We start from the raw sequence: 15,514 nt of genomic DNA, 5'->3' as shown, positions 1-15,514 counted from the left end.
ACAAGAGGAGCATCCCCACAGGTAAATGAAGGTGCTGGACAACATGAATGCTTCCCGCCCCTCTGTTCTCCCTGCAGTCCTGTTTTCTAATCCCGAGACACTCAAAGGCCATCTTGGTGACACCCACAAGCCTGTACTACCTTCACTCTCAGAATTTGCTGTTTCGCTCTATTTGTTTGTTTGTTTTTTGCTTAACTGTTTTTCTATTTAGGTAAACGTATTTAGAAAGAAACTTTTTAACTCAAAAGCTAGAAATTCCATAAGTGCTACAAAAGTAGATACAAGGAAACAATTTCTTAAATCCTGGGTAGATGTTCCTCAAGGGCACAGATACCGGGGCTTGTATTCTTTGTTAAAGAGAGGAAACTAAGTATACAGAGCTCTTAAGGCACAGCCACACCAATCTTTGACCTCCCTGGGAACCACTCTGAGGAGTGAGTGAGCCAGTGGGGCCAGCTTCTCATTCTCCGGTCCTTGGTTTCCATGCGGCTTCTTCCTCCAGCAACCCCCACGGTTTCCCACCTTTGCACCGCCTAAGACCCAGTCCCTGGCTCTAGAAAATCAGGCCCCTGATTTCTGCTGACGAAAACCTTCCAAGAAACCCAGTGTGCAAAACCCATATAAGAAACAGAATGTCAAGAAGCAAAACAAATTGAAGTCCAATTAGCACACTGAGGCGAGGACCCCAGGGCCCTTTGGAATCAGCCCCTCATTCTCTTTGTCTCAAGGAGGGCCTGGGGTGTCTTCTGGAAACCCTCACAGACCTTCAGAACACACTCAGAGCAATGAACTAGGCCAGCTCAGGGATGCTGGTCCTGAAGCATCAGATTCTTGAAGAGCTTTCAAAGACAGATAACGGCGGGGACTGGAGTTACCCAAACTAGCAATTTGGATTTTGATGAGCTAAAGAAAGGAGATACTCCTAGGGGAACTAGCTTTCAAAGGCCAGCTAAGGTTACTTTTGCTGAGAGGAGTTAATCATTTCATAGGATCACTAGTCCTTAAGTAAGGGACTTGGGCGTAGGTTTTGCCACCCTATCACCCGGCCCTCCCTTCCCTACAGCTGTGAGTGCTCACTCACTGGTTCCCCAGGCAGCTCCCTGCTACCTCTGCCAGCCATTAATGTCTGGAGCTGACAGTTCTGTGGGCACTGGCTAGAGATGCAGGAATGGAGAAAAGCAAGAGGTCCAGAAATCCTTTAAAATCAAAAGCCCTGGTTCTGATAGGCATGCATTAGACCAAGGATTATCCACTTCCCTTGGCAAAGAGAGGAAGGAGCAAGCACCAGTCCTTCCATAGTCCTCCATGATCCTGCTTGCTGCTGCAAAGACGGAAGGTGAAACAGTGGCCGTGGGAAGAACGTACTAAATACCAATGGCAACACCAGCACAACGGCAGGCAGTGCTCGCCCAGGTCTTCCTATATGCCAGATGTTGTTGTACGCACATCACATGCCTAGTTCCTTCAGGCCTCGCCATGACCCTGTTTGGCAAGTACAATGACCACTATTCAGGCCCATGGAAGGAGCAACAATACAAGTGGTTGGGTAACTTGATGAAGCCCATGGAGCTGTTAGTCACAAAGGCAATACACAACTCTTAGCCTCTATTTTCACCATGGCAACGTGGCACTTAAACACAAGAGCCAACTAGGTGAGGAAGATTTCCCTTCGGATGGTTTTATTCATGCCCAGCAATGCTCAAGCACAGATTCAGTGAAGATATCACTCCATTAAATAATTATCTTCCTGTTTTAGGACATCTCTAAAGAGACAAAGGGGGCAGGAGAGGTGCATCAGCTAGTAAAGGTTTGGTCGGAAAGCATGAGGACTTAAACTTGAGCCCTAGAAGCCACATAAAAAACATTGGGTGTACTGGCCTGCTCTGGTTATCCAGTGCTGGGGACAGAGACAGGAGGCTTCCTGGGCTCGCTGGCCAGCCAACCTGGCCTGCTGGGCAAGATCAAGGCTAATAAGAGACCTTGTCTGAAAACCAAGATGGACAGCTTTTGAAGAACAACATCCAGACTTGTTCTCTGCATTGCACATATATGTGCACTTGCACACCTGTGCAACACTTCTACAGGAACACACATACGAAAGAGAGGGACGGAGGGAGGAAAGACAGAGGGATAAAAGGAAGTATTGGTTTCTGTCTTTTGGTGGTTTTTGTTGTTGTTTAACACTGGACTTAATCTAGACTACCCCTCAGAATCACGTTGAAAGCTCCAATGACAAGCAACATCATCCTCTCCGATGCTTAGCCTGCTCACCACAACAGGAATTTAGACAGGTAAAATATGACAGAGAAGGAAGTCATTTGAGCGTGGGTGCCTTTCTATCCTGGGGCAGTTTATGGGAGTTTATAACCCACTGGATAACACAGGAGTCTAGTATACCCGTGTTACCGTATAGTGCACTCTGGGAGGTTAAGTGGACATGGTAAACATCTTACTGGGATCAGAAGTAGTCCTGTATATATGGCAGATAAGTTAATCCACTCTAACTGGTGAAAGCCAGGGGTAGATCATATACCCACAAGATTGCCCAGTCCTTATGCCTGGCCTGATCTCCAATTTTATCAAGGACCACAAACCAGCCATCTTTCCCATCGCTAGACACAGCCCTCAGAATCTCTCCTGCTTTATGAGGCTAGAAACAATTTTCCACATTTTAAAGGAAGGCAGATTTGCATCAGTGTTGTGGCTTTGCCTTTTCACCCCAGATCGTTATTCATCCCAGTGATTTATTTGATGCCGAATCCTTGAGCAGGTGCACAGTCCCCAATTATAACCCGCTTTCTATGGGGAAATATGATCCACTTTGTGACAACGTGATTTATGATACAGTTACAGGAACATGTTGTGTCAAAAGGCAGTGTCTGCTCATGCCAAATTTATTATGCTAATATGCGCCTTTTCCTCGGATAGAAAAATGCACTCAGAAAGGGGAAATTACATTTCTACGTCTTTCTGGAGTGGGGGTCTTCTCGGTTCTTTGTGTTCCTTTCAGAGAAGAGCTTGAACACAGATCTGCTGATCTCACTTAGCTTTTAACCACAGCCCTGGTGGTTTGCAATGCTTCTATCATTTTAATAGCAGGCTTTCACCTTTGCCGCAGTCAGGAAACAAGAAACCCCAGCTACAGGGGAGCCAGAAAGGACCTCATGTTCCCTCCTTTAAAGAATCACATTGTTTCATGCATCCTGAAGCTATGTAAGATGTTAGAGAAACACACAGCACAATGGCTACTGCTAATATACTAACTTCACTCCTTTTCTCTTCCTAAGCATTCATTTAAGGATGGGTTTAGAAAAATGTCATGGGCTCACCTGAAGCTGTCACTGGGGACGGCCACCCGGCTCTTGTGTATGTAGCAGACTGTCTGTCCTGCTATGTCCATTTGGCTAAAGCTGGTGATGGGGACTCCGGGATAGTGGACGTACTCCACCTGGCCATACTGTGGTGGGGACGTGATGAGGTAGAGTAGTTCCTCGGGCTTGTCTGCTCCATCCACAGCCATAAGAGTGGCAGTCGACAGGAAACCTCTGTCACCTTTGGCTACCACGAGTGGTTTTGCATGAATCACAATATCACCTGTGTGGCAAGGAGATTTTGGTTAAGATTCATATTTAAAAATGCTTGATTCCCCTATTGCCAAAGGTACCACACACTTCAGACTCAGGACGTGGAGGAACTGGGGTGGATCTGATCTGGATCCAGCTCCTCCAGCTCCTACCTCAGGACTGGCTCCCCAAGGGTTAAAGGGGTCATGCAAGCTGCCAGGGGAGAAAAGCAACCAATGGTGTTCCTCGGCTATAAAATCTCTCACCCATCGTCAAAGACATTTCTTTTTGCAGGAGATGCAACCATTACAGAAATCCACAACTGGTCAAAAGGCAGAGAACTACCGCCTTTGGGGCACCCAACTCCATTACCAACATGTTTGCACCATAGTGAGGCACAGGGAACGTAATGGAAGAGGAGCCGGAAACACTGGAAGTTGGATGATCAGAATATCTGCAGAGATAGTGTTTTCTATTTATGAGAGAGTAGCTGCACCCATGAAATCTTAACATTGCGGTTATCTAAACAAGACCCACTAAACGACAATATCAATAGGCATGCCAATCAATGTGCTTAGAGGGAATCTCACAAGGCGCAACCCTTAGATGGAGAACTACGGGCAATTAACAGCTGTTGAAAGTGGATGAACCAGTCTTGTCCAGGAATGAGCCCCTGATAAGGTTATTCAATCCCCAGTGGTCAGACCTAAGCACGCATATGCATGAGTGACATTGAATTGACTCAGCAGGTTGCGTGCATATGGATGTAGCAATAGAGATTGAAGAGGAAGAGCCAATAATTTGAGAGGGAGTGGGAGGTGCCTGGAAGAACTGGAAGGCATTGGAGAGAAGCAGGAAGGGAAGAGATGCTGCAAACAGAGCACTCATGTCCGGCATTCTCAAAACTCCCTAAATTAAATACATGTGCTACCTGCGATGCGTAATCTTCATTTTTTTTTTCAAGACAGGGTTTCTCTGTAGCTTTGGTTTCTGTCTTGGAACTAGCTCTTGTAGACTAGGCTGGCCTCGAGCTCACAGAGATCCGCCTGCCTCTGCCTCCCAAGTGCTGGGATTAAAGGCGTGCACCACCAAGGCCCGGCTTAACCCTCATTCTTAACTTGTTTGGATTTAGGATCATCATGGAAATACAATTCTGGGTACAGCTGCTAAGGACTCACCTTGAATGTAGGCAGTATCATCTATGAGATGAGGCCAGAAAGAATAAAAAGGAAAGCAAGCCAATCACCAGTCTTCATTTTTCTATTTCCTCACTGAATGCAAAATGGGTAGCAAGCTGCCTCCAGTTCCTGCCACCATGTCTCCCTGCGCTGTGAGCCAAGATAAGCCCTTCTTCCCCCAAATTGCTTCTCAGTATTTGATCACAGCAATGGGGACTGTAACTAACACAACGTCCAAGGCAAATATAAACAACAAAGGCCAAACTGCAATCAAGTCAAAACTAACTGCTGTGGGGATCCTTTCTAACTAAAGAAAAGGATGAGTCAAAAGGACTGAGCAAACCCTTCACAGAAGAAGCAAGGGCACATTTTATAATACACCTGTTTACAATGCTTAAGAAAGCCCGTAGATGAGCATTTGAATGAGCGAGATAGAAGTGATTAGTGCATGCTGATGATGTTTCACAAACTGGGCTATAATCCAGTTTCATTCACTGGACAGCCATTAAAAATGATCACATCTAAAATAATAAGGCTTTAAGTTGGAGACGTAGCTCAGCGATAAAACGCTTGCCTGGCATGCCCAAGGACAAAGGCTCGACTCTTAACATCAAACCATAAGTGAATAATAGAAATGAGCAGGCTGCTTGGCGTCAGGCACAGTACTGGGCTCTTCAATGCGCTCAGCTATACTGAGAGAAGGAGCTTTAGGCAACCCACAGATAAGAATTGGGGTGTGGAGGTACTACTTCTGCTAGAGGCTATGTGTTAATAATAAAGTAGAGCCAGAAGCAGCTCCAAGTCACCAGCTAGAAGCACAACTCATAACCACTGCACCATGCTACTCCCTCCTCAACAATCAGCACCAAATGGGCAAATATCCAACAAGAAAGATAAAATATGTGAAACAGATTAAAAACACAAAAGCCGCCAGGTGTGGTGGCACACGTCTTTAATCCTAAAGCAGAGAGGCAGGCAGATCTTTGAGTTTCAGGCCAGCCTGGTCTACAGTGTGAGTTCCAGGATAGACAGGGCTACACTGTGAAATCTTGTCTCAAGAAACAAAACAAAGAAACAAATAAAAAACCCAACCAAACAAAAACCCCAAACCCAATTAGCTATCTCTCTGCCACCTGCTTGTGAATGGGATGGAAGCATTGGATGCTGCTCTAAAGCCAGGCTTACCTGCCTGCTGCTGCTCCCACAGTGGTGGTTAGGGACTGAACTAGGGTTATCTGCCTGTGGCTCCCCACGGTGGTGGTTAGGGACTGAGCCATGCTTACCTGCCTGCAGTTCCCCACTGTGGTGGTTAGGGACTGAACTAGGGTTATCTGCCTGCCGCTCCCCACAGTGGTGGTTAGGGACCAACCCTCTGAAACTGAATGCTTCACTATTGCCTTGATCACGGTATCTCATCACAGAAATAGAAAGTAACTAAGACAAACCTCTTGAGAAAATAAGAGGAAATAAAACACCAAGCAGTATATTTATGCTTACATTTATTTATTCAGTGTGTGTGTGTGTGTGTGTGTGTGTGTGAGAGAGAGAGAGAGAGAGAGAGAGAGAGAGAGAGAGAGAGAGAGAGAGAGAGAGAGACTGGTTCCTGTAGAGGCCAAAAGAGGGCATCAGATCCTCTGGAACTTGAGTTACAGATGGCTGTGAGTCATCATGTAGGTACTGGAAACCAAACAGTCCTCTGCAAAGCAATAAATGCTCTTAACCATTGAGCCATCTGTCCAACCAAACTCTGGAGGTATCTTTGGTTATCATTAACTAAAGACCATATTGGTTTCTACTGGCAGAGGCCAGCCTTGCTATTTAACATACCACAGTTCACAAGGAAATTCCCTGTGACAAAGGTTATTCATTCCAAAATGTCAGGAGTGCCAAGATGATGGAATTCTGTTTCAAATAACCAAACTGGTATTTTGAGCATACCGAGCGTTTATCTCCCACTAAAATGCAAGACTCAAAGACCATTGTAAATTCAAATGAAAATCTAATTTGCAGATGCTTTGAGGTAACAGTGATAAACACACCAAATGCAGGAAAAGGAGCAAATATTAGCAGGGAAAGCCAAAATATTGCAGAGCCCTTTTCCCAGGGGCATAGCCGCCTGTAGGAGGAGGAAGAGTACCGAGCTCTTCAGCACTGGGAAGGAAGGCAGAGTTTGGAAATAGCTAAACTACAGACCTGTGCACCCTAAACATCTCCTAAAGGCATCCTTTCTGCCACTGTGGAAATCAGAACACATCATATCACAACTGGAAGGTTAAAGTTGTTTATAATAGGCCCTAGACAGAACTAAGCATGTGGTCTGTATAAAGGAGATGGTACGACCAGCTACTCAATATGACTCTACTTGAGATAAGATACGCTTGGGCTGGAGAGGTGGCTCAGCAGTTAAGAGCATTGGATGCTCTTTGCAGAGGACCTGGGTTCAGTCCCCAGCACCAGCATCCGCAGTTCACAACCACTGATAACTCCAATTCTAGGGTATCTGTCGCCCTCTTCTGGTCTCCAGGGGTACCAGGCACATGTGTGATACACAAACGTACATACAAAGTTCATACACATACAGCATAAAAATAAATAAAAAATATAAATAGGGCCGGGCAGTGGTGGTACATGCCTTTAATCCCAGCACTCAGGAGGCAGAGGCAGGTGGATCTCTGTGAGTTCGAGGCCAGCCTGGTCTACAAGAGCTAGTTCCAGGACAGGCTCCAAAGCTACAGAGAAACCCTGCCTAGAAAAACCAAAATCAAAAACAAAACCAAAATAAAAAAATAAATAAATCTTTTAAAAAGTTATACATGTGATGCCATGAGCAACATAATAAGCAACTTATAAATGTCAAAAGTTACAAAAATAAAATAAAGAAAATAGGATATAATGCTGTACAGTGATAAAACACCACACAAAGAAGCAAGAGAAATTCTGAGCTTCTTAAATGTTAATGGACAAATATGTCTGTCTGCTTACTATAGGTTTTCGTAGATCTTTCTTAAAATAATTGTCTATCAGTTATGGTGGACTGTGGTAGGGCACTTTATACCCTAGTATCATTCCCTTCTGGATACCTGCTGAAGTTTCTACTGCCCAACTGCCCTTAACACTAAGCGTCAGCCACTGGAAGGTGTACAGAAAAGTGAGCTGCCTTCGAGCAACTGATGAGGCCCTGGTCTACATGTTACTCAGCCTCTTGCTTCCGAAGTGACTGGAGCCTCAGAGATGAGGTGACGGGGACAGGAGATGCTCCAGGTCCCTGCAGAACGGCTTCCCCTGCGCTCTGAAGCTAAGTCAGTAAGCAGATAGCCTGTGCTATCATCTGCCTGTGCCAAAATGAGAGCTGCATTCCATTTGCCTGAACATCCTGCGTACACCATTCTTCTAGTCAGATTTGTGTTGTGCTGATGGAACACTGACCCAAACCAGCTTGAGCAAGGAAGGGTTTCCGGTCACAGTCCATCATCATCGAGGAAACCCAAGGTAGGAGCTGGAGGCAGGAAATGAAGCAGAAGTCATGAAGGGGCACTGGATGACTTCCTCCCATGGCTCGCTCAGCTGGTCAGGGGTGGTGCCGTCCACAGTGGGCTGGGCCCGGCCCTCCCACATCAACCATTAATCAAGAAAATGCTCCCAGCAGACTAGTCTGATGGAGGCAATTTCACAACTGAGGCTCCTTCTTCCCGGATGTTATCACAGCCTAACCAATACAATGACAGTTTTACAGAGAAGAATAAATATATCCAGAGTCATCTAGCTTATCTATCTGACTGTCCTTAGTGTCAGAACAAGTTTCATAGCTGGAAAACATGTAAATAAAATATAAATATGCCCCCCAAAGTAACAGTAACTCATTTGATGAAAAATTAATTCAGGACAACTGTAATTATACCACACACATAAAACACTTTTCTGTTATTTGAATTGCACTTGAATCTTTGTATTTAATTCTGAGCATCCTAGCAACCAAGGCAAAGCAACGAAGCATTCAGTCAATGAAACAGGATCAGAGACTGTTTGATCTGAAAACATTGAGACGTTGTGATTGCGAACAAGCCACGATTCTTAACCTCGTGGTGTAAGCTGCAACCATAAATACAGAGCAGTGGCACTGGAGTGTCAGGAGCTCACATTCTCCTGTGTATGTTGGTGTTGGGCCTGAGTGTGTGTCTGTGCCCCAGGTTCGCACCTGAAGCCTGTGGAAGTCAGGAGAGGCTCTTGACCCCCACACAGCACATGCGTGTGTGCACTTACACCAGTTCACTTCCTCTGGCAATCCCTGTCGCGGGAAGCATGGGCAAACGCATCCTCACCTTTCCCTGAATCTTCGAAGATGATGTGACAGTCAAACACAGGTGATCTGTTGTCTCCATCCCAGAGGTAGAAGGCGAAACTGTCTCCATTCTGGGAATCCATCTTGCCAGTGTGTGTGTATCTCAGCAAGTTCAGGTCCACGTCCTCCTGGGTGCACTGCATGCCAGCTGAGAGAGGGACCCAGTCCCTTCCTATCTGGAAAGTGCCACAGTCAGTCAGGGGCCCTGGCTTCCCCAGCTATTAGTGGATATTTCCCCTGGGCCCTAAAAAACTTCTAGTGGGAACTCTTTGGGGATATTCTAGACTAGTTTCTGCCTTGGAACCTTATATTTTTCTTTTCAAAGAAATATATTGCCGGGCGATGGTGGCGCACGCCTTTAATCCCAGCACTTGGGAGGCAGAGGCAGGTGGATCTCTGTGAGTTCGAGACCAGCCTGGTCTACAGAGCTAGTTCCAGGACAGGCTCCAAAGCCACAGAGAAACCCTGTCTCAAAAAACAAAAAAAAAAAAAAAAAAGAAAGAAAGAAAGAAATATATTAAAATACTTTAAGACCTCAGATGAAAAACAGCTTCAACTAGTGTACTTTTGACAAAGTCATTCAACAGCAATGGTATTTCCAAGGTATTTATCATCAGTAATCATGGATGATTAAATATCCCAATTAACAAGAACAGGAAGGCAATCATCCGCTGAAATGGGCTGCTTAGAAATTAAATGTTTTTCTTTTAGAAGGTCTTCTTTTTATTTATCTTAGTTTTTATTTTTGCAAAACTAATAAAATCTCTTTTTTTTCCCCCAAGGTGGCTTATTTGCTTCCAAGCTCATCAAGTAAAACAAAACCAGAATGAACAGGCATTTTCCCCCACCCCAATGTCTAGTCTTACTGAAACCTAAAGAAAGCCATCAGATTCTCATCTCACCCCCTACACACACACACACACACACACACACTTTCTCTCTCTCTCTCTCTCTCTCTCTCTCTCTCTCTCTCTCTCTCTCTCTCACACACACACACACACAAACACACACACTCTCTCCTTCTCTCTCTCTTTCACACACACACACATTCTCTCTCTTCCTCTCTCTCTTACACACACTCTCACACACATGCACACATGTGTGTGCGTGCACACACACAAACGCACACACTTCTCTCACACACACACACTTTTTCTCTTCTCTCACACACAGACACACACACTCTCTCATACACATGCACACATGTGCATGCGTGCACACACACAAACATACACTCTCACACACACACTTTTTCTCCTCCTCTCTCACACACAGACACACACACTCTTTCTCACACACACACTCTCTCACACACACACACATACACACATGCACAGATACACGCGCTCACACACACAGTCAGTGGAAACTATTAACTAACTGTCAGTGCCATCCACGGTTTCCATCAGGATCTTCGAAGCCCAACTCAAGTCAATCCAGTTAAGCATGTGTTCTGCACAGTTTGGGGCAGAAATTGTGGCAGTTGTTGTTTTTTGTTTTGTTTTGTTTTTTGGTTTTTCGAGACAGGGTTTCTCTGTAGCTTTGGAGCCTGTCCTGGAACTAGCTCCTGGACCTGGCTGGCCTCGAACTCTCAGAGATCCGCCTGCGTGTGCCACCACCGCCCGGCGGCAGTTGTTGTTGTTAGAAGAGTCTTTTATGGTGGCAGACTGGATAACAACTGAGAAAGTATTATGGAATAAACTATTAAACATATATTGTTAATTGTCCTGTTTTAATTCTCCTAAGTTCCAAGCAGGGCTTTTCCTAAAAATGGCTCATAAAACTCATCCCGTGTAACTGGAGGAAAACGTCACTTTCGGTGACCCACAATATAAACACACTGCGGTTTACCTCTCTGGTCATTTATTGGTCAACCCCCACCCCCAATTCCCAGCAAGTCTTGGGCTCTCCTCTCTACGTCATCACCTCTCTTGCTCTTCTCGGTAGGATTTCTTCTTTAATATTTTTGCCCACATGACATTTGCAGACGTATGTCTTACTGTAGGTCCCCTGGGTAGAGTTACTTATATTGCAGTAGTTAAGCTAGGTTCCTTCTTTGATGAGGTCTATTTGTAAGTAGAGACTTTCAATTAGACTCTCTTAAACCCGGCAGCATAAGATCCTATTTAATTTCTCCTCTTGGTAATATTGTCCTAGAAAATACAGGGGAAGGCATCATTTGTTCTCTTGTTTCTAATTCTTCATTTGCATTCCAAATATGGGTTTGACTTAACAGAATCATCTGATGCCAGAAAAAGGAAGAAAGAGAGAGAGAGAGAGAGAGAGAGAGAGAGAGAGAGAGAGAGAGAGAGAGATGCAAAATGGAAAAAACAAGCAAACAAAACCGAAGCAGCGCTAACAAGCACACAAGAAGTCTTAAGAGTCCACAAGGCCTGGAGGCCCGGTCCCTAGCCTCAGTCAACCAGCCTCAGCGAGCCCGAGGGAGGTGTGAGAAAATGGTGTGCAGCCTGCTGGGACCCTGGCCCCATCTGGATCTTCTCATATCCAAAGCAACGCAGGCCCCAAGCCACCCAAACGTGTGTGCTCTCGCTGTGTTTCTGCTTCATTACGCTTCGAAATGAAATAAGGACACAGCTGTACCTCAATTTAAATCAGTGATTGCTCTTCTCTCTGACTCTCTGTGGTACCCACGCTCTGTGACAATCAAGCTGTTCCCCACGGGACAAAGCCTCGCAGCTTTTCCGCTCTGAACCGGCCTGCGTTAAGATTAAGACTCAGGCATTCAGACAGTCACACCGTGGCCAGCTAGAGGTTGTCGCTAGCCTCTAGCTACCGTTCACATAAACATCCTGACCCGTGAGTGGGCTGACCTTCTCAAGTGGCTGATCGATGATTCACATTGGACTAAACATTAAGCATCGTGCCCACAATCTGAATAGACTGGAAATTTACTATTACTGGACTAAAAGGAATCGAGAGGGCAGGGCGTAAGCAAGCTACTGGAAGAGCTAGCACGGGAACCCGGGTGATCTAACCCTTCATGTGCCTTCCTTCATGTTTCCATGCTTTTCATCTTTTTCCTAGTACCTATGGAGCCTGTTCTGGAACTGGGCTCTGTAGACCAGGCTGGCCATGAATTCACAAAAATCTGTCTGCCTCTGCCTTCTAAGTAGTGGGATTAAAGGCGTGCATCACCACTGTCTGGTACACTTTCTATTAAAGCTTGAGTATATATACAAATCTGATATATTTGGAATGTTGATTTACTGCCATGCAGTTTGCCAGATCCAAATACAAAGGATACTAAGACATGACAGCCATCACTGAGCAGGGTGGGAGGACCACCACATGGACCACTCTCTAGTGTAGCTTTTGATTCGAGAGTTTATTCTCTCCCACATCGCATAAGGCTGGGAAGAGGGACTTCAAAATAAAGACACTAATAAAGACATATTTTTAAACGCTGTCATGTTCCTGAGAATAGCTTAGATCATGGCAGAGAAAACGAGAGAGGCAAAGAGAGCAAGCAGTACAGGGATGGGAGGGGAGGGCACAGAAGTTAGGATGAAGGAGTAGAAGAGAGGGAAGGAGGGTTGGAGGGAGGAAAAGAAGGGGGCATGGCAACAAACTTAAAGGTTTCTGATGGAAAAGAGAAATGCAGATGGGGGAAAAAAGAAAAAAAAATCTAAGTTCCATGGATCAACATGAAAAAGTCTGGTGAGGATGTAGACTCCTCAAAATATGCTGGATTCTCCTTAGAAGTCAGCTTGTTCCAAACGGGCAAGCCCTTCCTTCCAAATCTAGGGCCAGTTCTCAGGGGAAGGGAGCAATGGAGAGCCTTAATGTTGGTTGGATTTATTACAAGTTGATAAAGAAAATTCAGAAGGGTATGAGTTCCTCCTGGCAAAGGAAAAGTAAATATTTTATTTTTGAGTGAAAAATATGCCCATTTGAGAATAAATTTCAATTGTATGAAGGTATGTGCTGATAGAATTTACACCTGGTGAAAGGGTCATTCTAGGGCCAGAGACACTGCTCAGTGGTTAGAGCTCGTACTGATCAGGATTTGGTTCCCAGCACCCATATCAGGCCATCTGTAAATCCAGCTCCAGGGAACCTGACCTCCATGGGCACCTGCACACATGTGATGTATATAAATTCACACAGGCACACATACTTTTAAAAAATAATTAATTAGGGGCTGGTGAGGTAGCCCAGAGGTTAAGAGCTCTTCCAGAGGTTTTGAGTTCAATTGATGTGAGCCAACATCTATAATAAGATCTGGTGCCCTCTTCTGGCCTGCAGGCACACATGCAGGCAGAATACTGTATACATACATAATAAACAAATAAATCTTAAAAATACAAAAGCACTCTAACAACAACAAAAACAACAATAATAAATTAAATAAATGTGTTCATGGGCCACTTACCTTAAGCTGAAGTTGCCCGTTTTGGGGAAGCCTTTGGAATAAATAGTGAATGGTCTCCCTGGGAGAGTCTTTATCGATGGCTGAAAGAACAGCACTAGACAGAACACGCGTATTGCCCGCGGCCATAGAGATTTCAGCCTTCCTGTAGAAAGGAAAATGCCCACGTTGATGTGAAAAAGGAGGGCACAATTCAGCAGGGAACACTTATATCGGTTAGCACAGATTCCACCTTCAAGAACTAAGAAATAAGAATTAGCACCCAAAGTACTGGAAACTGTCAGTCATATACCAAAGTCTGAAAGGGGGGTGAGAGCCAGCAGTCGTGACTAGGGTGCTACGTGAGAGATGCTCCTCATTGTTTACAGGAGTAGAACTTTGCAATTTTCTAAGTTAAGTGTAGTTTATATAATGATTTTGCTTCCAGTCTTTCATTTAATGCTTCCAATGTCTCCATGAAGAAAGTAGGTCAGGTACTATAGTTCTAACCCGACAGACAGAATCCTATGGAAAGCAACTTCCTGAATGCCCTTCTGAGACAATACTCTTTGGTTATCTGTGGTCCTCTAATGTCCCCCATCTTCCTGAAGAAGTAGAGCCGCCGGGCTGACTCCTGGCATCCGGACACCAACGGGAAGCATGAGCAGATGGAACAGTGACAGTCGCAGCTGCCGTGTGGGCTCCGCAGCCTTTCCCTGGCCTCGCCCAAGTGTGGAAGTGATTTCTTTCCCCAGTGTTTCCGTTCTCCAATGTGGTCATAGTGAGCTCGCAAGTGACTACTGTCCGCCTCCACAGCTTTGCTTCTGAGAAAAAAAGGAATGCTTGAAGTCCTTGGCCTTGGGACAAAGGACAGCAAGTCTCACCAGCTGACATCAGGGACCACCAGGTCTTCTGCAGAGAAAGCAATGCCCGACGCATCATTACAACCCCTTTCGTTCAAAGAAGGATCTCTGCTGGCCCAGGACTGGCAACTTCCTTGATAGGAGCAGGAGACTGCATCTAACCCTGCAATGGAGCGGATGAGCCAACTGCAGGAGTCTAGAGCTGACGAGTCTGCTGGTGAGCTTATGGAGATGAGCAGGGCCTTGTCCAAGAGGAGTGACCATGAGCAAGATGAATGTGGCAGGGAAAGAGTGGCAGCATTACATGTCAGGGGTGACAAGTATCACAGTCTGGGCTACCCCAAAAGAGACCTTGGGGAAAGGACTGTGTTAGAGATAATTTGTCTAGAAAGGACTCTAGAAGTAGAAAGATGGGAGCTAGTGAGAAAGAAAAGGCAGTAACGGATGTTTTTACTGCTGAAGGCAGTTGGCACTCAATCCTAATAGATTCCTTTAAGTTTAATTTCTGGTTTTGTTTTGTTTTTTGAAGAAAAGAGACCCGACTAAGTTGATCAGGATGTCTCCAGCCTTTAGGTTCAAGACATCCACTTGCCTCAGCCTTCCATCCTGAGACTGAAGACGCACACCACAGCGCTCAGCTAGGATGGGAACCACACAGAGCATGACCTGGATTAGCTTCTGGAGGACAGGAAGCTGTGACATTTGTCTTATCTAGTATCTCCCACGGTTGTCAACTGTCTGCCTTGCGGTTATCGCCTGTCTGACCCCACGGATCTGCGGGAGTTGCTGCAGCTCCCTAAGGAGAGTGGAGCCACTGACTGTGGGCATCTGAAGTGGAACACCGCCCCTGTGCACAGGACAGGTGAGCCGAGGTCGTGGGACTCGGGAACCGAAGCACCTACCACAGAGTCTAAAGGAACCATCAAGGAAATGGGGTCAAGCGCTGGCAAAGACCAAGCTACTCTTGGCCGAAATGAACACGGCGGACATCAGACTGTCTTTGTGTGAAGAGGAAGAACGGCTTGTAACATGGAAAACAAAGAAGAGTTGTAACTACTCACCATATATAGTCTTTCGAGCACTCTGACATACCGTACTTGTAATGATCCTATGAAAACATGCTAGCAAGCATCCTCGCCGTCCACTAAGAGGGTAAAGGGGAGGCAGAAAGAAGTGAAGTGGCATGTTTAAGATCACACTTC

General features: G+C 45.5%; 1 protein-coding gene across 1 annotated transcript in view; it reads right to left on the bottom strand.

Annotated features, from left to right (window-relative positions):
• Frem1 (FRAS1 related extracellular matrix 1) overlaps nucleotides 1-15,514 on the bottom strand; it is a 126,918-nt gene that overhangs the window by 51,123 nt on the left and 60,281 nt on the right. The window contains exons 22-24 of the mRNA XM_057784576.1: nucleotides 13,474-13,615; nucleotides 9,061-9,256; nucleotides 3,330-3,594 (exon numbers count right to left, since the gene is read on the bottom strand). Of these exons, the coding sequence (XP_057640559.1) occupies nucleotides 3,330-3,594; nucleotides 9,061-9,256; nucleotides 13,474-13,615 (603 nt within the window). The remainder of the gene's footprint in view (nucleotides 1-3,329; nucleotides 3,595-9,060; nucleotides 9,257-13,473; nucleotides 13,616-15,514) is intronic.

This window comes from Chionomys nivalis, chromosome 11, assembly GCF_950005125.1.
Source record: "Chionomys nivalis chromosome 11, mChiNiv1.1, whole genome shotgun sequence".
NCBI lineage: Eukaryota > Metazoa > Chordata > Mammalia > Rodentia > Cricetidae > Chionomys > Chionomys nivalis.
The sequence above is the reverse complement of the archived record's forward strand: the minus strand, read 5'-3'. Positions and strand labels throughout refer to the sequence as shown.